The 23,993-nt window shown below is 42.1% G+C and overlaps 1 protein-coding gene across 2 annotated transcripts in view; it reads left to right on the forward strand.

Annotated features, from left to right (window-relative positions):
- The first annotated feature begins 3,337 nt into the window (after positions 1-3,337).
- The window catches only part of TARS1 (threonyl-tRNA synthetase 1), a 29,187-nt gene continuing 8,531 nt past the window's right edge, over positions 3,338-23,993 (forward strand). Inside the window, exons 1-9 of one of the 2 annotated variants that reach the window (XM_071581584.1) lie at positions 3,338-3,804; positions 17,261-17,341; positions 18,135-18,325; positions 19,377-19,500; positions 21,090-21,211; positions 21,401-21,518; positions 22,315-22,379; positions 22,461-22,539; positions 23,096-23,242. In XM_071581584.1, the coding sequence (XP_071437685.1) occupies positions 3,349-3,804; positions 17,261-17,341; positions 18,135-18,325; positions 19,377-19,500; positions 21,090-21,211; positions 21,401-21,518; positions 22,315-22,379; positions 22,461-22,539; positions 23,096-23,242 (1,383 nt within the window). In that variant the 5' untranslated portion in view covers positions 3,338-3,348. Of the gene's footprint in view, positions 3,805-16,986; positions 17,023-17,260; positions 17,342-18,134; positions 18,326-19,376; positions 19,501-21,089; positions 21,212-21,400; positions 21,519-22,314; positions 22,380-22,460; positions 22,540-23,095; positions 23,243-23,993 lie in introns of those variants that run through there. The other variant, XM_071581583.1, reaches the window with a different exon arrangement.

Raw genomic sequence — 23,993 nt, forward strand, 5'->3', positions numbered from 1 at the left:
TCTTTTCGCACACAATGAATATTCTCCCATCGCTTTTCTGGTTTGATGCCACCGCAGGCATAACCTCCAGATGTGCTGCTGCAGTGAGTCATTTTCAGTACATCCCCATGCTTCAGGAGAGTTATACCATGCATAGCTCTTTTACCTACTGATTATAGCAGAGTAATACAATAATTGCCAGAGCTACAGAGCAAGACATATTTCATGACCATTGTGAAGTATATTAGCATGAAGGAAAAGAGGAATAAAAAAATTTTCTTACAATAAAATTTGGACCAAATCTTTTCCAGATGCACATCAGGAATGAGTTTGTCTCGCTGTTCCTAATTTCAGTATAGGTGAGAGATTTCTTTTTGAAATGTTTCCTTGCTGTCCTCCCAATTCTCTTTTGACTTTGCCATTGTAATTCACATCTATCATAAAACTGTAATCTATAGATGGAATCAAAGAGCTTCCCACAACACCAGTAAAAGATTTTGAGCAAAACGAATGAAAGAAAGAGTGTGTGTGGGAAACTACTTTAAAATACATTAAATCATATTTTGTAAGCCTCTAAAGGAATGTAAGGGAAGTAATATTAACTATTTGGATGGGGGTTTTAACACAGCAGGAGAGCAAAGATACATTTTTCAAGGTTTTGAAGCAAATAAGCTATGGACACGGCTCTCATAATGTTACAAAAATGTAAATTACGTATTTAATCTGCATCTGTACCTTACTATTGTGTAAATACAAACGTGCAAGTGCAAACATATACAAAATGTTCTCCTTCCAGCACAATACACACAGACCACAGTAATTCTAATAATAATATGCTGAATTTATTGACTAGGATTATTGACTCATCCTGGAAATTCTTTAGGGTTTAATTCCAGCTAAAGGAGCAAGCATTTCCCTTGCTACATATATCCCTTGGACTACGTGCTTATGCACTTAAGCACAGTCCTTCATTTGTGACCCTTACAGTAAACCTGAGTCTACAGAATCAAGTTCGCAGTGTGGCTAACTGGGCCTGTAAGGGAACTTGAACTACTAAAGAAAGTAATTGAAGACAAGTGCTTAACTTTATTATAATATTTTTCATCATGATTTTGTTGTGACTGTTTTTTCATGTGGCTCCAGGGACTAAACAGGCAGCCTTTGGTAAACACAGGTGCATGGCAAAGTGTGCTTCTTGATCCCAGACCACTGAGAGCTCTGTGCAAACCCCCTAGACAGCAGCAGCCTAATCCATGGGGTCAGCCTCTCTCCTGGTTTCCACAGCACAGCTGGTGGGACAGTTTCTGTGAGAGTTTCAAGCAGGTGTTCTGTATCTGCTTGAAAGCCCACTGCCACTCAGGCAGCTCAAGGAGGCCCTACCATTCAGGTGGGACCCTGACAATCAGCAGTCTCTGGAAACATGAGAAGGTGCAGGGTCAGAGCCCAGGACAGTGGCTGCAACACAGGAGCCATTAAAAACTGGAAACCAATCAAGCAGAAACATTTCTAGAAAGTGCTTTGGACAGTGTCCCATTGCCCACAACAAAGGAGTCGCCAGGAGACACGAAGACCTCATCTAGTCACTGAAAGCACATGACGCACCGTCCTGTGATGTATAACTTAAGAGATTGTGATAACCTTAAAGATCTCAAAGGAATGTGCCAATTGAGTCCTGCAGTCACACTTTTAAAGTCAGAAAGGCACAGGAGGAAGCTGGAAGGCCCCACTTGCTGCATTTTGCAGTAGTGACATGAGCCAGATAACAAATTAAGAGGTGAGATTAAGGGAAGGACCCCACAGGATACAAAGTGGGAAAGAAGAAGGCTGCTTCTGTTCAGTCATCTCCAAGTCACAGAATGGTGCAAGCCCAAAGGTCTCATCTCAGCAAAGCATTAAAGACCAGGCTTAGAGCACGCCTCTCTTCCCTGACTGTCAGCATGGTCTGAATAATGGGGCTGAAGAAAGTATTTGTCTTTTCCTGCTATAAGCATGCTGTTATGCTCTCAACATCAAGAAAGCTACACACACATGACAAGCATCTTTCCCTACACAGCAGTTTCCTCCAGCACTGATAGACTTCTTTCCCTCCATTCATTAAATGTACCTGAATCATATTTGCAAGGTAAGCTCTATTTTGAGCACCTGCTGAATAGAACAGTGAATAGAGAACCAAACAGCCGTATGCTGTTAAACCTCAGTTATCTCACACTGCTGCACATGTTAAGGATTTCATTGCAGCATTATGACATCAGCAGTGCAAGGCTGCTCAGTCCACAGGCTACAGCACTGTAACTCCAGTTCTTCCAGCCACACACAGCATGATCTTTACCTGTCCAAGTCTGATGCTGTTTCAATACTCTACAACAAAGTATAGAAAAACTTTACAAAGGGCTTTGTCCATCTATGGGTGTTTTGGAAAATATCTAAGTACTTTATCCTGTGGTCCACTCCTGGAATATATCTTTTCTTTTTGCAATAACTTACTGGGGAAGCCTGTGGCTGGTAAAACCCTCCAACAGAAAACATCTTTCTGATAAGCCCATACACCCATCACACTGCTAGGCAAGCTCTCACTTTAAAATAGACTGAACTACAAAACTGCACATTTCATAGCACTTTGTTTTACTGCTTTATGATGCAAATTCAGTTCATTCAGCCCAGGGGTGACTGCCCAAGATGTTCCACAAGCCATTTATCTCCACGGTGTTTTGCTAACAGTTAGTGGCAATATAATGGCACTCACTGAGATGTTTTGCATGCATCCATTCCCTGAAATTACTGCACCTCCTAAATGCAAGGGACTTCTGATGGCAGGAGTGAGAAAGGAACTCCCGTTACCAGACTCAGTGGGATGAGAAGAAAACATCTCTGCTTAGTCTTTGAACTTACAAAGTCACTGCAAAAATGTCAGAGAATAAGCAACAGGAGTTGGTGCCCTGCAGACACCGGCAATTTTGGGTAAAACAGACCCCAGCAGAAGTAGGTTTCCTACTATTTCACAAAACCCTTCTGGTGTGGTCCCTGACGGCAAGCCACCCTCTCCGCCGTTGGGAGGCAAAGCCCTAATGAACCTCTGTGGGCAGAACTTTCACTCGGGACTGATAGTTGTCACCTGTCGGGGGATGCCCGGCCGGGGGATGCCGCCACAGCACCGCAGCGAGTTTCCCCACGGGCGGGGACGGACCGCGACTTCCCCCCACGCAGGTCCTTCCCTCCCCGGGGCTCCCACTGTCCCAGCCGGGCGCTCCGCCACCACTCACCCCTCTCGCCGGTCTGGAGGGCGCGGACGACATCGTCGAGGTCGAGGTGCCTGTTGGTCTCGTCGAAGCTGTGCACGGCCATGTGGAAGGCCTCCTCCTGGAAGACCACATGGACACCCTCCATGGCGAAGTAACAGCTGCGCTCGGGGTTGCTGTCGCTGTAGAGCAGCGTGGCCCGGTTCCACTGGTGGTGGCGGAAGAGGGCCAGCAGCATCTCGCCCATCTTGGCGTAGGCGGGGGCGACGCGGGTGAGGTGCGAGTACTCGCCGCCCTTGGCGCCGAAGCCGGCGGCCAGCGCGCCCGCCGACAGCATCGGCACATCCCAGTGCGCCGCCAGCCGCGCCACCGGCGCCGCCGCGTACTCGCAGACGGGCCCCAGCAGCAGGTCGGGGCGGCGGCGGTGCAGGGCCACCATGTCCACCAGGCTGAACAGGGCGCGGTTGCCGCACGCCGAGTCCTCATAGGTGAGCTGGAAGGCGTAGCCGGGCGGCAGACCCGCGCCGCTCTCCCGCAGGCTCCGCACCGCGTACTCGATAGCCGGCCGCACCCGCCCCAGCGAGAAGAGGTAGGCGTCGTCCTGCGGCAGCAGCACCAGCACCCGAATCAGCTTCTCCTCCTCCTCCTCCTCTGCGCCCGCGGAGCCGCCGCCCAGCGCCGCCCGCGCCGCCAGAACGCAGCAGAGGCTGCCGAGCAGCCAGGGCGGCATCGCGCCCGGCCCCACCCGAGACGCCCAAGCTCCGGCAAACTTTTCGCCCCCCACTTCCCCACCCGCCTCGAAAATTTGTTCGGTCGTGCTTTATTTCTCAGGTGTTTGGCGGATTCACAACCTGCCCCCGCCACCCTTTTCCCCGCCCGCGGGTCACGGACGGAGCATCTCCGCTCTGCTTTTCTCGTTCTCTTATAGATAGACGACTATTACTATGATTACTCGCCCCCCCCCTCCCGCCGGATCCCCCCGCGGGGCTGCTGCTCTGCGCCCTCCCCGCTTAAATAGCGCGGGAGCGGCAGCTGCGTCTCCACACGCCCGCCGCGGCGCGGCCGGGTTTGTGCGCAGGGAGGAGCCGGCCCGGGCGCTCCCTCTCGCCCGCCCCCTGCCGCCGGCGGCCCCCCCCCCCCCCCGCCCCGCACACCTCCGCAGGCGGGCGGGGGATGTCCTTATCACACGCATCTGACACTAGTGTGTGTAATTTGTGTACCTTCCCGCTCGGCTCGGTGCCCTCCCTGCCAAGCGAGTTCCCCGCAATCGGGGCCGGGGAGTGAAGGAAGGATCCCACTTTCTTTTAAGTAGTTTTTTTGGTGTCACTGCAGCCTGCTTAAGCTGCCCTTTAATGCATAAGGAAAGCATTTGAGCCACGCCGAGGGCTCAGGAGTCGATGCTCCGCAGGGCTGGGGGATTTGGGGAAGGAGGATTGCAGCATCAGCGTCGGGGGATGCAGGTAGCAGCCTGAAGGCTGCTGCTGCAGGGCACAGGCAGGGCTGCTCTGTTCCAGTCTTCTCGCCCAGATGTTCGTGAATGGCATAATTCTATGGGCAAGCTGGCACTGGATCCGTGACCCCTGCCTTTGGCCCTCTGGGGACTTTCTGAGACCTCCGTGCCAAGCAGGTCCAGATGTCATTTTCTGTCACTTCCCACTGTGTCTAAGAGACTCATTTTCATTCCCCAAGCAGGAGAGGTTACCCATAGTGACAAAGAGACAAGTTCTGTTCTGAGATTATTTGCTTGGGAAAGAAACAACTTCTTGAATCTCATGACAACACTGCCTAGTCAGGAGAGCATCCCTGTTCAGTTCTACTCACTGGCCATAAAGCTGCTATGCTTAAGATTTTGTTAGTCTCCACTTAAAAGGGACATGCCTTTTCTGGAATAAAGTTATGTGAAATGTGAAGAATGTTTTGTGAAAGAGGCTTTGGAATACCTGATGCTTTTTTGACAGCAAAATCCTAAGGGAGGGTTTTCTGTGGAGCTTTCTGTGCCCTGTAACAGCACACATCTTCAAAGCCAGAGCAGGCTGCACATTTTGATGTTTCATGGTTATACAGAGAGTGCCAGGTTTGCGTTTGAAAGGTGAGTGAACTGGTTCTGGCTTTACAGAAGGTGTTTGTTTAGTTCAGCACAGAGGTCGTTGTCAGGGCAGTATGTGTAAACTTCACTTTTGTTGCTGCCTTCACTGTGCAAGCCATGAATGGGAAACCTGCACTCCTGGGGTGACCATCTGCTCACCTTTAAGATGCCTCTATTAAATAAAGAAAGCTGGAAGTGCTTGTGCAATTACAACCGAGAAGTGGAATGAAAACAGCAGATAACACAATGTACAGAAATAATCATCGGCATTTATCTAACAAGGCTCGGTAAAATAAAGAAGCTCAGAAATTCAAAGATGGGTAGTGTCTCTGAGAAATGTGCCTCTTGTAGTTTTATTTGATTACTGAATGAAACTTCAGAGTGTTCTTGAAGATTACATAAACATCCACCCTGGTGAAGCTGGTTTTGTGTGTTCCTGTGCTGTAAGTTATGTCAGGCATTTTTTGTTGTAAATGACTCCATGTAACTTAGCAGAGATTAAGCAGAATGTTACAATATACAACACGCCAGCCATCTTCACCACAAAGCTTGCAAAAACATTTTCTTAAGACACATTTTGAAATTCTGACCTTTGTAGTCATTACTTTATGGTGACCCACAGATGTGTTTACAACACTGAAATCTGGTCAAATGTCTCTTGATTTCCTCCTTCCCCCACCAGAATATCTTTTTCATTTTATGTGTGAACTCCATAATCTCCTTACTGTCTTACTTGAGTGTAAGCTGTGTAAACACAATGGAAGAGATAGTAAGCCCATAAATCACAGGGCTGCTATCCCTTCACATGAGCTGCTCCTTGTGAGGTAAAGTACTGTTGGGAATGAATAAGAGTGGTAGAAGCAGGCCCAGCATGTGGCAAAAAAAGAAGCAAAAGGCATCTAGCCAGAACCATGCAGCAGTAGTCGCATCAAAGTACAACTTCAAAGCCTTCATAAAAATATTTGGCCAACAGTATGTAGTCCTTTCTCACCTGAGGAATTGCATTCAGTGTTAGAGGAGTCACAGTGTCTCTGTGGGCCCAAAGTTCCATGAACATTTCAGTTGTTCCTCTTTAAGAGGTTTTATAAAGAAGAATCCCAGCCTGTGATTGATTTACTTTTCTGAGCCAGGAAGTTATGCATGAGAATTTACTTGTTAATCCCAATTCAAAATGTTACTTAATCCACCTCATCATTAGTTTACTTACAGTATTTTCCATAGCTATAAATTCAACATTTCTCCACAGACATAATTTTTTTTAGCTACATAAATGCTTTTTAATATGAACAAATCCTGCAGTTGTGGATTTGTAGCAGGCAGAATGCCCATGGACTGCAGTGAGAACAGAGGTTTCAGGCTTGTCCTTTAGGACTAAAGAAATTTCATACACAGGCTATTTTCCCCCCCAGAAATAACTCAAGCACAAGTCAAGAATCACTTGACTCACTCCAGCTAGTGTTTGCAGCAGCCTGAGCTGCCTGATGAGGATTCAGAATTTTTTTCACAGATGAGTTTGCTGAAAACACAGTCCCACCTACAGGCTGAAAAGATGAAATACTTTTAACATCGTCTGTACTGCAAATACACTCTGCCACTCAGACTTGAAAATTCCCTGTTTTTCAAGACGTCTATAATGTTTTTATTTTAAGGCATCTCTAATCTCCCAGAACACACCTAAGGGATTTCTAAATGTAACATGATGTATCTTGTGTCTCTTTTTGTGTTTTGTGACCTTACCTTCATATACTTAGGTTGTGTAAAAATGCAACATGGTTTTCAGGTGAAAATACTGCAGCATGAAAACTCAATATGAACCAATCTGATGTTAAAGAAAATAAATGGAAAGGGAACATATTTACTTGTTTTCCTTTTAAGTGGCACACTTTTGTGGAGATATGTACATAAGAACTACAGGATCACAAAACTACACACTAAACATGGGCATACATACATGAAGTAATTACACTTTGCTAGTCTTGCAAACTTAACAGCTTCCACTTCACAGCAGCAAGTATAGTAAAGGCAGGCAGGTGGATGTAATCTTTAATTTACAAATGACAAAACCAGAACCTGGGAAAGAGATGCTAAATGAAAAAGACTGGCTCCTACTCCTTTCTCTTCCTTCAATAATAAAGATTAAACTTCTTATCATGAATGTTTAAGGAGGAATAATCCTTCTTGTCTGCCACCTGCCACATCAGACAACATACAACATGGGCAAAAGAGAGCTTTATGCACAGCAAATGTTATTTGCATTAGTTGTTAGTGGTTTACAGCACATACATGGCTCCACTGTAGCCTGTGGAGGAAGAACAGACTGCTCATAACTTGACATCGAAACCTTCAAGACTTTATTTCTAAGATTTTATTTCTAAGAAGAAAAATGTTCTTGCAATTATTTTTAGTTTAAACAAAGTATCACCACATTTTCTCTGGTTTTGCAAGTACTTTCAGTCAAAAAGGCAATATTGAGAATGCAAGTCTTGCATCTTTTTTTAACAGTGTAACCTTATAAATAACGCTTGACTCCTATTGTCTGTCTGCAAAAGTCACTTTCCTCTTCTGCCTAGACTAATTCACTTGGTTTAGGCAACCAATTTCTGTATATATAGATAATATATGGGTATAGATAATATCTGTGTATGGAACAGAGTATTATGCTAACTAAATTAAATTAGGAGGATAAATCATCTTGGTTTGGGTCCAAATATTTCTGTGATTTTCAGTTTTGTTTTCATTTCCATGTCTGAGATAGTTCATCCTTGGATGGTCACTGGAGTGCACAGGACAATGGCCACCTTGTTCTCATGTACATCTGTCTCTACTGAACAACCATATCCCAGTTGGAGAGAAGTAGCAAGTGGTGAAATACCAACATCACAGCAATTCTGTCCAGAGGAGCCAAAAGGCGTTGGAGAGCAAAGAACATTTCTGCTTGAGATTTAGTAACTCTACAGTAGGTACCCATATTGCTTGTAAAAGAAATGTCAGGAACTGGTGTTCCTCAAAATCAGTTGGGATCAGGCATCCCAGATCCATTGACAACCAAAGAGCTGTATTGCTTTTACATGCAATCTCAAAAAAGGAACTATTCCAAAGTGCTACGTTCACATGTATTCCCATATAAATGGAACAGAATTCTCAGAACATGAAGAAACCAGACACCTATGTTTTGTCTGGATATTCAGCTCTACAGTCAGTGCCAGTTTATATATCATCCCAGGAACTAATTGATCTTTAACAATAATCTGAGGGAAAATCTGAATTATTTTTTAAGCCGGATCAGTTCATTGGTAAGGTTTGCGGCTGTGTTGGCATAGCAGAGGAAGAGATCTGAAAATACAGCAGAAAGATGCCAGAGACAAGGGGCAGACACTCTTTAGAGTTGAATTTTATACTTAAATCTCTGCATGTCTTTTCTTTTGCATGTTAGTTAATGATTAAAGCATGGGGATTGAGTGGAAATAACACTTTAATACTATTGACAGAAACACTTTTAGTACTACTGACAGATCTTGTTCCAATGATCTGATTTTAAAACATATTTTAAATATTTAAAGAAATAAAAACATGTGCCTCAGGTGTTCTGTCATTTCCACTTTACTATAGCACTAATAAGATTTTAAAAAAATGAATGTATGGACTTGGTGGAGTACACATTTGTCGTCTGCCATCACATCACTGAAATGAGAACAAATGAGATTACTAAGTGAGAAGTACAAAAGCTCCAGGAAGAGATGGGTGGATAGAGGAAGACATAGCAAAAAGTGAGATACCCATAGTCAATAAAGGGTTATACAGCAGAGCAAGTCAAAAGAGATCTTATGCTTAAAACAAGGAACTGGCCATTTCACCCATCAGTTAATGTCATTTAATTAGGCCATGATGAGTAAGAGTTCAGCAAACAAAATGGACAGAGGTTCACAGGTTCTAGTTCCTGATAAAAGGCCTGAACACTTCTTCAGGCTGCCAGAAGGAGAGGGAGAGGAAATGGAGGTGTCTTCACACTCAATACAAAGAGAGACCTTTTTGAAGTGTGGCTTTTATTTGCACACTGACAACGAAGACCTCTAGGAATTGGTATCTTCTTTATGTACAGTTTATCATGTATTTTTAAGAGCCTGCTTGTTCTTTCCTTTATCTGTGTATTTTGCTTTTGCTGACAGCATAAGTGTTTTTAATCCCATACACACACACGTAAAAACTTGCTTGAAAATATTTAACTCATTCTCCTGTATGTGCACTTATAGACTAAGGTCAAAAAGATAGAAACATTCTTTATATTTGGTAAAAAAAAACCCAAACAAAACAACTCTTCATGTCTTTTGTTCCAAAAGCAGAGAGAAAGAGTGAATATATGCAATTGTGGAAATGTTAGCAGGAATTAGACGTCTTTCTGAAGATGTAAGCAATCTTACACGTCTTTTTTTCCTTCCAAATTTTCCCAACAGTTTTCACAGGAGAAGACAAGGATATAAAATATCAGCTTTTAATTCTTTTTGTCTTCAACATTAATTGTTACACTGTGCTTCTTTTAATGCCAGACAGATGAGTTTGGACAACTTCTTTCTCTCAAAGGCAGCTGGGAGCTGGTCCAATGTAGGACAGAGTAGAGCAAGATCCCAATGTAACTTGTAGCTGAAGTGGGACTATTGAGTTATTGTTCACAACTGCTCTTGCCAAAATCAATTGGGCTGCTGTGAGTTAAAAAAAAAAGACCAAAAAAATGGCTTCAGGTCATGCCCATTCTGGCAGTAGCTGATGAGAGCAGGGGCTTTGGGAATGGGATTCCAGTCCCTAGCTTGCTGCTTGGCTGTGTTTTGCTGCCAGACTTTACTGCCCTTCCAGATATGTCAGGACAACTGCATGTGTAATTGCTACTTACCCTCATTCTGTCACTATGATTTGAGTGTAAAAGGTGTTTCTGCTAAACTAGGTCATTGACAAAATATGGATCGGGAGCAGTGCACATGAAGAAATGCCAAGAGACTGGAGGGAGTGATAATCTCTGGTGAAGAAAACTGCTCCAGGTGAGTTGCAGAACAAACTTCTTATCCCAAGGCAGCTGCACCAAAGATGATCTAGATTATAAAGTACACACACACACACACATACATACATACAAATATATTTTTTGTACCATCTTTCCTTCTCTTGTGTTTAGCCCTTGGTGCCAACACTGAACAGTGGCACTGCTTAAAGGGCTAATTGATCCCATGATGTTTGTGAAAGGAAAGCTCTATGTACACAGTCTGACAGCACAGGCTGTGTATGATGAACAATGCAGTACTTTCCAAGTATGAGAGAATCACAAGAAAACAAAGCCAGAATCATAATAAACTAATGGGGAGATACTAGGGAGACACGAGAGCAGTGAGAGGTGCAGCTAGTTGTGATAATAACCACTTAATTGAGGCAAAAAGGTATTTATTTATATAGGCTGAATTAATTACTGAACTCTTGGATGATCAGATGAAACTGTGTTAAACCAGAAGGATTTTCAAGCTGATTCTATCCTGTGTTTCGTGCTTGTCTTAAAAATCACTAGATGTATGAGGGAGGAAGGAGTACACCTTAATGATACATGACCAACAAACTGGAGAGGTACTTTGAAGTCAAAGAAACAATTTGCTAATGTCCAGTACTTCTTGCTTCAGAAAAGTGCTCAGAAAAACAGAATACAACACAGAATGGAGCTTCTCATCCTAATAGGCCACAAACTGAAGGCAAGTGAGTGATATGATGATGTTACATTAACTGAAGTGCTCTGTCTCAGGTCTGAGCAACAGTCCTCTGCTCTGCAGGAGTACTGTTTTAAGCATTATTGTTTTGAGAGAATCACAGGCAAACTGGAGAGTTCAGAAGGTAGGAACCAGCTCCTGAAAGCATGTCCCCCTGAGACAGCTTCAAATGTTAAGTTTGATTAGTATAGAAAAGAGAAGACTGAAAAGACATATTGTGATCCATCCATATGGAGCAGATGTTTTAAAGACAGTGGTTGGTTGGGTTTTTTTCTGTTCCATGCTATTGCCAAGACATCCCATCCTATTTTTCTAGGTAAACTGTGAATAAATAAAACTTTGTATGTCCCATGGGAATATCCTTTCCCTCTCATCAGCACCTAACAATGGAGTCCCACAGGAATTCATCCTCCAGCAGCCACTGCTAACTAAGAAGTTTTCTGTCCTCTATCCCTGTAGTTATGAAACCTTGAAATTATTTATAGGTTTAGTATCATTTTTTGTAGTATTCCAAATACTTTCAAGTGAAAAGGACACAAAGAAAAAAGCCTTTACATAACTTGTCACAAGAGGTTTGATAAAATTCACAGTTTAGATGTCCCTCTTTTCATCAGCTTTCATGTGTTTCTTTATTTGAAGCTATGTTACTGGATTTTGTCCATGAAATATCATTTAAAAGGGATGCTAATTAGAAGATTGCCAGAACATATGAGTCATAGCTAAAAAGAGAAACCAAGAACAGACTTTTCAAATAAAATGAGTTTCACTGGAAATGTGTGAAATTAGGTTGTAACTGCAAAGAAAAATATGGTGAAAGGAAACAAAATCCTTGAAAACATTTGAATTCCATGTATTGTCTGCCATTTCCCCTCAAGGTGTCAGGTGGAGCATTAGCAGAAAAAGCTAATGCAAGAATTTTTTTACCTTATCTGTTTGGAGATCATTCCCAGTGCTATGGAGTATAATGGAGAATGCTTGGAATAAGAAATTGAACCTGGAAATTTGAAGGTTATGAACTGTACCAAAGAATGACTGGTAAATTCACTTCTTGCTTCTAATTACACCATGCAAAGAATTCTCCATGTCACATGTCATGCCATGGCATAGAGGACTCTGCCCACAAAGAAGATGAAGGAACAGTTAAATCTCAGTATTGTGCAAGTCACTACTTTTTTTGGTATGAATATCAGGAAGGTTGTCTGACCAGGCTGAGGTTTTTTGGTTTTGTTAGGTTGTTTGTTTGGTTTTGGTGCTAATTATTTGTTCATTTTCATAAATTATGAAATTTAACTTTTAATTCACTAGGTATTATGTAAATATATAACTTTTTTGCTGTTACAGGCACAGAAAGTACTATTCTGAGTGAAAAAAATATCAGTGATATCTATAAGGAAAAAAGGGAATTCCATTATTACAAAAATATCTGACAAAACCCACACTCTCAGACTTTGAATTCTGAAATACACAGAACCATAATCGTTTTTTGTTAGGAAAAAAAGGTTAACAAAAAAGTACCTTGGATTCTGGAAAATTCCATAAATAGGCAAAAACGTTTTATGTAGTACAATAGCTTGATGATGCTTAGTTATAGGGAAAGCTAGTTTAAATTTAGTTATGAAACCCAAGGATTTATATGTCTGGTAAAAAGGTATAACATGGTTTTTAACATTATTTTGTTGTTATAGTTTAAGCTGTGCAAAAGGACATGTGATTTTAATTTTTTTTTTTAGTGTATCATGCCTCCTCCTTAGTATATGAAATCACTAACATTTTATTTCCCTTGTTAAATGACCGGCGCCTCACTGTTTTATCTCTACCAAAGAACAGGAAAGGAAGGCAGGAGCTCTGGATCCACATCTCACAGCCCAGTCACAAAACTGAGAGTGGAGACCAGAATGGGAGTCACAACTGCAGACAGCATATGTTTTTCAGAGATCAATAACCAAAAAAGGTCTTAAATGAAAAACAAACAATAGTTTTAAGTTTTGAAGTGCAAATGTTACTGGAAAATTAGAGTAATCTGCTGTGATACAGTGGAGCAGGGGTAGTTTCTCCTGAAGGCAAAAGTTTGGAAAAGTGTCTTAATGTTAAATACCTTAATAGTGTATTTAATTGATTTGTAATAATGTTTAATTAGTAATGGATTAATAATGTGCCCCCTTTCCCCGTCATGTATGAGCTCTATGAAAGTAACACAGGAAGATCTGAATTGAACTCATGCACGCCTACTACTGTTCATTATGTGAGACAATAAAATATCATAGACCCAGCTAGTAAGTATGCTAAAACATTTTGGCCTAGTGAACTAGGGGTCAAATTGAGATTCAGGGGAAATGAGACAAGAGTAGGTTTGTTACAAAGAAGCAGAAATCTAGTTTTATTTCAGAGAGAAAGGGAAGCGGGAGGAGAGGAGGAGAAATCACCCAGCATCTCACTTCTTTAAAAGGCCCAAGGATTCCCAGAATAAGTCTGCTGCTCATCTGTCATGAAGGGGTGAACCCTGGTTTAAAGTTTCATCCAGAATTTTTAACCTCTGATCTCAGCATCTGTAACTATGAGCAATAAAACTGGGTGTGTCCTACACTTGATGAAATACAACCTTATTGTGTTTTACTCAAAAAACCTGCCTGGTGGGAGAGAGCAAACTGACCCTGAGTAATCTGAATGCATTATCTGCACTGCTGCAGGTATGAAGGTGGTAAGAGGGGCAAGTGAAGAGCACCTGCTCCCCAGGGCACACAGGTGGAACAAGACTGTTCTGTGAAAGACCTTCCAGTCTACAGAAGGTCAGTAGGATTTCTGCTGTTAGCGAGGATTTTTTCCCTAGCTAGCACGAACATGCAGCTCTTCTGGGAAAAGGAAAAAAAAAGAAAAAAAGCCTGATATTTGGCAAACCTTTTGGGACATTGAAGACTGAGCGGCTACATACAGTAGTGGCTGTACACAAAGCCATCTTGGATAGATAAAAACCCCAATACCTGTGTCCTTCTTTGTGTGAAATGTCAGTTATTTTTCTTGTCCTCCTAAAAAGATCACTAATTTTTTAATAATAAGGCCCCAAAAGTTGAAATTAATCAAAATTCAAGGCTTAGATTCAGTTTTCCTAACATGTTCCAGTTAGAATCAGGACTTCCATTATTTCCAGAAGAATTTAAATTTAAAGTCAACTTTATTTTTTTATTTAACTTCATATATTTTTCAATTTCTGAATGTATGTTTCTAAGATTGCCATACTGGACTTCTAAGAAGTCTACTGCTTTGTTGTATCAGCCCAAGTGAAATTAATAGAACATAAAACCACACAAAGATACTTCAAGTCTCACAACCGAGATTCCCATATTTGCATGGTTTTTTAAAGGAAGCTGATAACCCTTTGCTCGAAGTGGGCTTATGGAAATCCCCTAAACCTTGAATTTAAATGGTGTATTTTGAATCCTGGATGTAGATGAGTGGTGTTCATACAGTTTTATTTTCAAGTCAGGTGGAAGTTTGTGAAGTTATTAAATGCTCCACAGTGAATAGAGTTGATTTAATGTACACAAATGCAAACAAACTCAGGCACTTCACAGAAAGACAAGTGCTGTTTTACAAACTAGACAGTTTGCCTAAAGCAGCTGATGCAAGCAAATGGTGTAAATGTGTTATACATTATGGAATATTCTCTTTCCCCTTCCTTAGTTCCGTGGATGCTCATTTACCTTTTATTTCACACGTTTTTTACACTCTTCTCTTTTCAAAACTTCTGACTAGCTTTTTTTTGCCTTTTTTTTGTGTTTCTTTCTACATTGTCATTAATTGCTTTATATCTTTATTTGCCTTAAGTTTTTATTTGCATTTTGATTTCATTTTAATTTTTAATTTTCCTAAATGAAATATAAGCCAAGTGACACTGCAATTCCAAGTGAGATTTCTGACCACAATTTTTCCAACAAACTTCATGTGAAGCAGAAACATCTATTCATTCACCTGTTGATAATCATTAAAGCACACTGAAATCAATTTACACGATCAGACTATGGCTGAGTTCAGTCGCAGATCTTTAATTACGCTGCTTAAGAGTGAAGCCAGCAAAAGAGTCATTTAGTTTTGCACTTTTTTGCCATAAATCCTGTTTCCTAAAGCCAATAGCTGTGAGCAGGGTCTCCCGCAGATGTGTCTCATCGGCACAGGCGTGTTTCATTGCTGCCATCTTCTGGCAAAAAGGGATAGTTGTCCTACCGTTTCCCAATTGCTTTTTAATTGCTTAATACTTTTTTCTTTTTAGCAGTATCAGCACAGGTCTTTGTTCATTTTGGCCTTAAAAAGTTTATCTATAAGTTTTGCAATATTCTGTCTCTCAGCCACTTGTAATTCATCTGCCCAAAAAAGATTTTAGGATATACTGCAAATATAAAAATTAGTATTATGAATCAAATATTCTTTGCTTTACTAAACATTTTATTGCTACAGAAGATCTTATGTATATTACTAAATGGAGCTGTTCAATAAATATTTTGCCAATATTTATGCTGCTCATATTTTACATTCAGACAACGAATTAATTATTCATATCTAGGCCTGATTCTGTCTTTAAGTTCCTATTTTCATATTTTAAAAAATAGATTAAAGTATTTGCATTGTTGTTTAAGCCCTACATTTGTAGTCAAATAGGATGGTGATATTCTCTCAACCATCCTTCACAGCTGTATAACCAGTATCTGAAAGCTATACAAAACTGCCAGCACTTGAGTTCATGGAGTCTGAGGTGATCTAATGTCCATCTGAGCACATTTTAGCTCACTGAATCACTCTAAACTCTCAGATCACTGCTGGTGAAGAGAAGACAGCTATTCCAGGGAGCAGAAGTGATTTTGGATGATCTGTAGAGGTCCAAGACAAGCCCTGACTGATGATTTAGCCTCTTCAAGGTAAGAATGCTATACCAGGGTTTCTTGAAAACATGAAATCTTGTAATGAACATCTTCCTTAAACTCGGCTACTTCACCACTACACCCAAAGTTACCAAACACACGCAAGACCTTGTGACTGACCACGCTGAGTCCACAGCCGCCATGAGAAAGTGCTGAAAGTAACCTTCCTAAATGCAATTATTATTAGATAAAAACAACAGCAAGGAGAGGAGGGAAAGAAGACTACACACCAAAAGCCATGCCTGAATATAACATCCTCTCCTTATAGGTGTCTGTAGCTTCCAAGCCACCGAGCTGAGCCTTTCCTCGGGATGGTCACAGATGCTCCTGCAGTTCAGGTCTGATACACCCACCCCAGAAGCTCTTCCACTTCCCCATCTCCTTCCCCACCACAGGAAATCAGGCATTGTTCAGCCCAATTTTTATTTTATTTTAGACTCTTTCACAAAGAGCACTTATCCATCCCTGACTGAAGCTCTGCCTCAGTTGAATGGTGTCCAGTTATCCCCGAGTACTGGAGTGAGTCCAGAGGAGGGCGACAGGTCTGGGGAAGGGTCTGGAACACAACCCCTGTAAGGAGCAGCTGAGGAGCCGAGGGTGTTCAGCCTGGAGAAGAGCAGGCTCAGAGGGAACGTGGGGGTCGGTCTCTTCTCCCAGGGATAAAGCGACAGGACTAGAGGCCACAGTCTTAAACTGTGCCAGGGGAGGTTTAGGGCGGACATTCAGAAATTTTTCACAGAAGGGATGATGAGACATCAGAACGGGTTGCCCAGGGTGTCTAGTTGGGTCATAAGTTGGTCACTGGATGCTCGGAGAACTTTTCCAACCGGAGCTGGCGATTCTCCCAGCAGCAGCGAGAGCTGGGGTACGAACCACCCCTCACGGCGACCCCTCCGGCCGCACCCCCGCGGGACGCCCCCGCTGAGGGCGTGCCAGGCCGAGCTGAGCTGGGCCGCGCCAGACTGGCCCGGAGCCGCCCCCGCGGTTGCATCAGCCGCGGCCCGAGCGGCGCCTGCGCGCCCGCCCCTTCCCGGCGGCTCCGCGCGGCCATGGCGGGAGGGGACGGGCAGGTGGGAGCTGGAGCCGCTCGGCGGAGGGGCTTCCCCGGCAGGAGGGAGCTGCGGCTCTTCCCTCGGGCTTCCCCGGCTGCGGGAGGGGGCGCGGTGGGATGTGCCCCAGGGGAACAGGAGCAGGGGGCTGGGTTGGGGCTCTCAGCGGCGCGGAGGTTGGGTCTGTTCGCGGGGAGTGGGGCTGAGGGGAGTTTAAGCGACTGCTGGAGAGTGAGGAAATGGTGCTCGGCCTCCTCAGGTGGACGCTGGGGAAGAGAGGAAAGCAGACTGCGGGAAGAAGAAGATGAAGGACGGGGCCGGCGATGGAGGGCGGTCGGAGGTGAGCTGCGCTCGGCCACGGGGTGGGACGTGCCGTGCCCTGGGCGCTCGTCCTGGAGTATTTTATCAGGCGATGCAGTTACGGCTTTTCCCAGGTTTTGCCGTGAAGTGGCACTGCTGGGTTTTGCAGCTGGTGGCGGGGGGGCAGAACAGGCCTGCACAGCTGCGGCCCGGTGGTGCTTTGCCCCGAGTCCCCCCCGCAGCAGGTGGCTGCTCTCGGGGCAGAGCAAAGCCTGCATAAGGTGCTCTTGTCTTTTCTGTCTGCGTGATGAGTAAACGCGGATCCCTGTGCCTGCAGAGGGCCAGCTGCAGAGCTGAGAGCCTGGCTGTGCCCAGCGGGGCAGTCCTGACGTCAGTTCCACGTGTGTGTGAGCTGGAGCTGCTCCCTGGCCGGGTGGCTCAGAGCAGAGGTGTTGCCTCAGTTTTTTGACTTAATAAGAAAAAACTGACTTGGTGTTGCACTAGTGTAGTCTTTTCAAGTTGATTTTTTTGTCCTTGAGTAGCTTGTTAAACACGTGTTTAATAAACTCTATGTCGTTTCTTAGTAGCATATGTAATTTATTAAACAGGTGTGCAGTGGTACAATTTTCGTTTAACTGAAGCCTTATAAAATTATGATATATTCAGTCCTGTATAATCTGGAATAATGGTGTTGATTTGTTAGATACTGCACATACATACATGTTGTCATATAGCTGCTTATGCAAAGTGTATCCGTTGTTTGCATTCTTGATCTAATGTGCTATCAGATTAATAATCTATTAATAATTTTCCTTTGTCCTTATTATATATAGCTGAATCCCTGGCCTGCATTTATCAATGAGCGTTTAGAGATGTACAATAAACTTAAAACTGAACACGACGCACTTCTTGCAGAAAGAGCTGCAAATGACAGTAAACCCATTAAAGTTACATTACCTGATGGCAAGCAAGTTGATGCAGAATCTTGGAAGACTACTCCTTATCAAATTGCTTGTGGAATTAGGTATGTTTCTATTCTGTGATGCACACAGTCATTTTCAGAGAGCGGCTTTGAGGGCATGGGTAATGTATAATTTCTTAGTCATTTATCTCTTCTGAAATCTCAACTCTTCTCAAAGCTTCTTGTATACAATAAACTGAAGGTAACAGGTCAGGTTTTAGTTTTGGAGCGCAAGTTTTTCTTTTGTTTTATAAAGATATAGTTTCTAAAATTAGATAAGAATAGAATTGGGATCTTTCTGATACACATTTACTTGCATATTTTTCCCTGCTGTTTCATTAAGAACTGATTTGGTAATAAATGATCAGATTGAATGTTAGCACTTGTAAACCAGTTTACATGGCCTGAGGAAGATGATTGCTGGGTGATGTTCCAGTTGGTTTCAGAGGAAGTTAACAGCATGGGTATTTTAACTCTTCTTTTGCTTGCATGGGAGATAACATATCAAAAAGAGCATTGCACATCTCCAGGTTTCTCATACTTGCTGTGGAGTATTTTTGAACGATACACAGGGAACACCCTGAGTGTTAAAATTACAAAAATTGGGGAATTCCTAAAGGTGAGATGCCTTTTTTCTGCTCCGCACTCTCATAGTAAGGTGTCATATCATTGGAACCTTACTGCTTTTGCAATTTGGAATCAAGAAAAGGATGTTTTGCCTAGTGGATACAAACTGTGAAGTTACTCCATCAAAAATATTTGTCAATTTTTAAGAGAGAAGTTCTGTCTTATATTGACAGTGGGACTGAGGAGTCAAGTTAGTACTTCGAGCTGGCAGCCTCTAAGTCAAATATGTTAAAGAATGTATGAATGTTGGGTATATTGCACAATTTTCTTCCCATATTTCTGAAATATAAGTAGGATATTTCATAAATGTTCAGTACTGGCTAAACTGTTCATTTATTTGGAATTTACTTATGACATTGTATCCACTCTGAGCACTCATTAAGTCTTATTCAGACTTGAGGGCAAATCTGAGGGACTTGTACTTTCTGATTTCAAAATACTGTATGCTTATTATTACTTATGATTGTACATTTTATTTATTCTGTAGTCAGGGATTAGCTGACAACACTGTTATTGCTAAAGTGAATAAGATGGTTTGGGATCTAGACCGTCCTTTGGAGGAGGATTGTACTTTGGAGCTGCTTAAGTTTGAAGATGAAGAGGCTCAAGCAGTGAGTATCTTCTAAAAATTTTTTGCCCTTGAATTTGCATTAAAGTCAGCCTCTGGTTCTTACTTGTATCTCTACTGTGTTCATTAGATGAAGAGGATGAGGGAAGTGATCCTTCCCCTGTACTCAGCGCTGGTGAGGCCACACCTTGAGTGTTGTGTTCAGTTCTGGGCCCCTCAGTTCAGAAAAGATATTGAGGTGCTGGAGCGGGTCCATAGAAGAGCAACAAGGCTGGTGAAGGGACTGGAGCGCAAGTCCTATGGGGAGAGGCTGAGGGAGCTGGAGTTGTTTAGCCTGGAGAAGAGGAGGCTCAGGGGAGACCTTATCACTCTCTACAACTACCTGAAAGGGGGTTGTAGCCAGGTGGGGGTTGGTCTTTTCTCCCAGGTAATCAGCAGTAGAACAAGAGAGCAGTGGCTTAAGCTCTGCCAGGAGTGATTTAGCTTGGATATAGAAAAGAAATTCTTTACAGAGAGAGTGGACAGGCATTGGAATGGGCTGCCCAGAGAGATGGTGGATTCACTGTCCCTGGAGATTTTTCAGATGAGACTGGATATGGCACTTAGTGCCATGATCAAGTAGTCACAGTGGTGTTGGATCAAGGGTTGGACTTGGGGATCTCAGAGGTCGCTTCCAACCCAGTTCATTCTATGATTCTAGGAAAAGATTTGCAGTGTAGATGCATCTGCATATCCTCTTACAGAGGGGTTTCAATACTACAGATAATGTACATTCGACTGTGTATTTGTAGCCAAATCTGCTTGCAGTTGATGCAGTTTATGTCAAGTTTGTTCTCATAAAAATTTTACATTTGAAACATTTGTGTTAATGTAAAGTAGGTCTTTTGAACTGACTTCTTGAGCACTGACTTTGGGATCACAACTGAGCATAAAAGTACTGTATGTGTACAATGATAAAAGTACCAAGTACACTTCACTTTTTGTTTGTATATACAAAAGTGCCTACTTTATTTTGGCTACTCGTTCAGATGAATGTGGATATCCAGCAAATTTGTAAATACTTCAGAAAAAATGAGTTGGTACAAGAAGCTGTCAAACTCACCACAAAAGTTTTGCATTCAAACTTAGCAGTTGTCTAAATGACAGGCTCCTGATTTATATTTTCCCTCTGTACTAGTCAGGGCAGACTAACTCTTAGAGATTTCATTTTGTCAAAACCTCAGGTGTACTACAAGATAGTGTGTGCAGGATTTCCCATGAATGAAATCTTTGGATTAGGGTCTCAGCCTAATGTTGAAAGCACACACTTTGGTCTTTGTGCTGAGCTCATTAATTGAAGTTCATGGGAAAAAAAGTTTCTGAATTAGTTTCCTGACTTCTTGACAATTATTGAATAATTTCAACATGTTGAAAATAAGAATTGTTTGCTACCAGAATGCAAACAGCTTTATGGTGGGAATACTACCTATTGGAAATACTGATTCTTGGGATGAGAGTGTTGTCAGGCAGGTCACTTCTGTTCTGCAGACTGCTCTAGTGTATCCTTAAGCATTTCAGAAAAGGTTTTAAGTGAAACACTTGGAAATGCATGGTGTGTAATGACACTGATTCCCTCTTTTTTACTTCCTTTAGGTATACTGGCACTCAAGTGCTCACATAATGGGGGAAGCTATGGAAAGGATCTATGGTGGCTGTTTGTGCTATGGCCCACCAATAGAAAATGGATTTTATTATGACATGTTCCTTGAGGAAGGGTATGTTTTGTATTTTACTGGTTTTGGGGGGTTGGCACTCACAGCCATGTGTGTGTTAAAACTGTTATGTGGTTGTTAACAGCTTTGTCCTTTGTATTGCCTTCCATCTACAAACTAGTTCATTCCACCAGGATCACAAATTGCAAATGAAAACAAAAATATTCATGTTTTGGTGTATATTTATTGTAGGGGTGTATCAAGTAATGACTTCTCTGCTTTGGAAACATTATGCAAAAAGATAATGAAGGAAAAACAAGCCTTTGAGAGACTGGAAGTTAAGAAGGAAACACTGCTTGAAATGTTTAAGGTAGGCTGTTTTAGAAGGTTGTTTCTTTGTAAACTTTATCAAATTAACTTTTCAAGGTGATACGCTCTTAGAAACTCATTTGTGATATCTAACACCAAAAAAAATAAGCAAAGGTGTAACTCTGAGCTTTTTGAGAACATGCATTAGATTTTCTGAGACTGTAAGAATTTTCATTCTTCCCCTGGGTGACCTTGGCAAAATCTATGAACTCTCATTCTTCATTTATTTCCCAGAGACGTAAATTTGCAGTGTTTTATGTGGATTATGTCTTATCTTGGCTGTGGTGATACTGTAACTGCATGTGCTGCTACGTTCAGAAAGCTTCATAAAATGTTCTTTTAGAATGATGACTTCTGAGAAATTGCCAAGCAACACTAGATGTTGACTCTTTCTCTTTAGTATCTAGCTGCAAATAATTTTTTGGAATTCCTGAAATAGATAGTACTAAGTTTTCACTGTTGGGACATCAGGAGAAGCACGTTTCATTCAGGCTGGAAGGTACCTCTGTAGATCTCCAGTCTAACCCTAATGCAGAGGGCACGGAGTCAACACTGAAGTCAAACCAGGTTTCTTGAGGCTTGTCCACTTGGGCCTTCAAATTCTCTTAAGGACAGGGACTGCACAACCTGATCTGTCGGTAGCTTGTTCCACTAGTGGTCTGTGCTCCTGTCTGTCTCTTCTACAGTTCTCTTTTTATGCACCATAGCATTATTAAGTTTGCAGATAATTTAAACTGCTGACCAGTTCTCTTGCTTAACAAGGACTTAAAAAGTATTTGTGCTGCTTTTCTTCTCAGTATAATAAATTCAAGTGTCGCATTCTGAATGAGAAGGTCAATACTCCAACTACTACAGTATACAGGTAATTGTGTGTTGATCGTAGTATTACTGGATTTATGGTTCTAGAAGTAAATATACCAAATAAATGCTTTCCTGTTCTTAGGTGTGGTCCCTTGATAGATTTATGCAGAGGGCCTCATGTCAGACATACAGGCAAGATAAAGACCATAAAAATTCATAAGGTAAGTGTTGAAACTGCCTTAGACAAATGTTTCCATTGAAAATGTGTTGCTGTCTTTGGGCTGAGGCAGGAATGTACTGAGAAATGGGCAGTCTGGCTAAAATCTTCGTGTTGCCTGTTGTGAAAGGGTTGTGTGCTAGAATGGTATTCACATGGTGTGAACCCTGACCAGGTGTCTGGGGCTTGCACTTGCAGTACAAAGAGAAACACAAGTTTGGCTTAAGTTTTGGCTGAACTGTATCAGTTAGTTTATAGTTTCTTCTCAGCTGAGGGTTATAGCTATTTGTGAATAAATAGTTGGAAAGGTATTCCTACAAAGAGAGCAGATAGGCTTTAGAAAAAGACAAGAGAGAGCTTGAAACCATTTTTTAGTGTGTTCCCCTCTTCTTTTTGGATTTTTCTGATCAGTGCTCTGAATTTAAGATTAGAATTCTCCTTATGTCTTAGTTCTTTCATGACAATTGTTTGTTAATAATTGTATGCCTTTTCATAGCAGGCAGTAGTAGTAAAATGTGGAGGCTCCTCCCTTCTGTGTTAAATTTATTTTTTGCACACAGAATTCTTCTACCTATTGGGAAGGCAAAGCTGATATGGAATCCCTCCAGAGGATCTACGGGATTTCATTCCCAGATGCAAAAATGCTGAAGGAATGGGAGAAATTCCAGGAGGAGGCTAAAAACAGAGATCACAGAAAAATTGGGCGGGTGAGACAGTTTTTCTGGTAATGTATTTCAAAAACACTGTGTGGATATAACCCCTTAACTAGATGCATCTTGAACACACCACACACTTTCCTGCCACAACCGAGATGTGACACAATTTTATTTTAAATTGAGTTGCAAAGTCAGGTGCTTTTCTCTCAAGCATCACAGTCCTAGAACAAATAGCTTGTGCTATTTTAAACTGAATGACATCCTTATTTCACAGATCAGTCAGAACAGAACAGAAACACTTCAGTCTGCAACACGTGAATGCTCCAGTTTGTGGGCAATGTTCGCTGCTGTGGTCTGTTCATACTGTTCAGTTCTTTGTGATTACAGAAGCTACGTTTTTTCGTAGGCTGCTTTTTCGTTTGGTTTTTTTTAATAAACTCCTGTCATATAACTGCAAATTCTGATCACTGTTACAATGTCTGCTGCTGGTAAATCGTGTTAAAATAGAGAAGAATTCACTATGCAGGTCTCAAGCATCTGCACACTTTGTCACAACAGTAGCCAACGATAGTTCACGCATTCAGTTCATGTGCAAATAATTAGCTGCAGAAGCAGAATGAAACATTTACTTTTACAAAGGGAGCTGTGGGGGCACAGTTGGGAGCTCAGTGTGAAGTTTTGGACCGTCAAAAATGAAACACAAACTGAACAATCTCCTTCCCCTGTGACTACTGATGGACATAAAAATACTAGTGAAAATGCACCTTACCTATTGGATATTGCACTTTTTTCCCAGGTTTTT

Source organism: Pithys albifrons, chromosome Z (genome assembly GCF_047495875.1).
Source record: "Pithys albifrons albifrons isolate INPA30051 chromosome Z, PitAlb_v1, whole genome shotgun sequence".
NCBI lineage: Eukaryota > Metazoa > Chordata > Aves > Passeriformes > Thamnophilidae > Pithys > Pithys albifrons.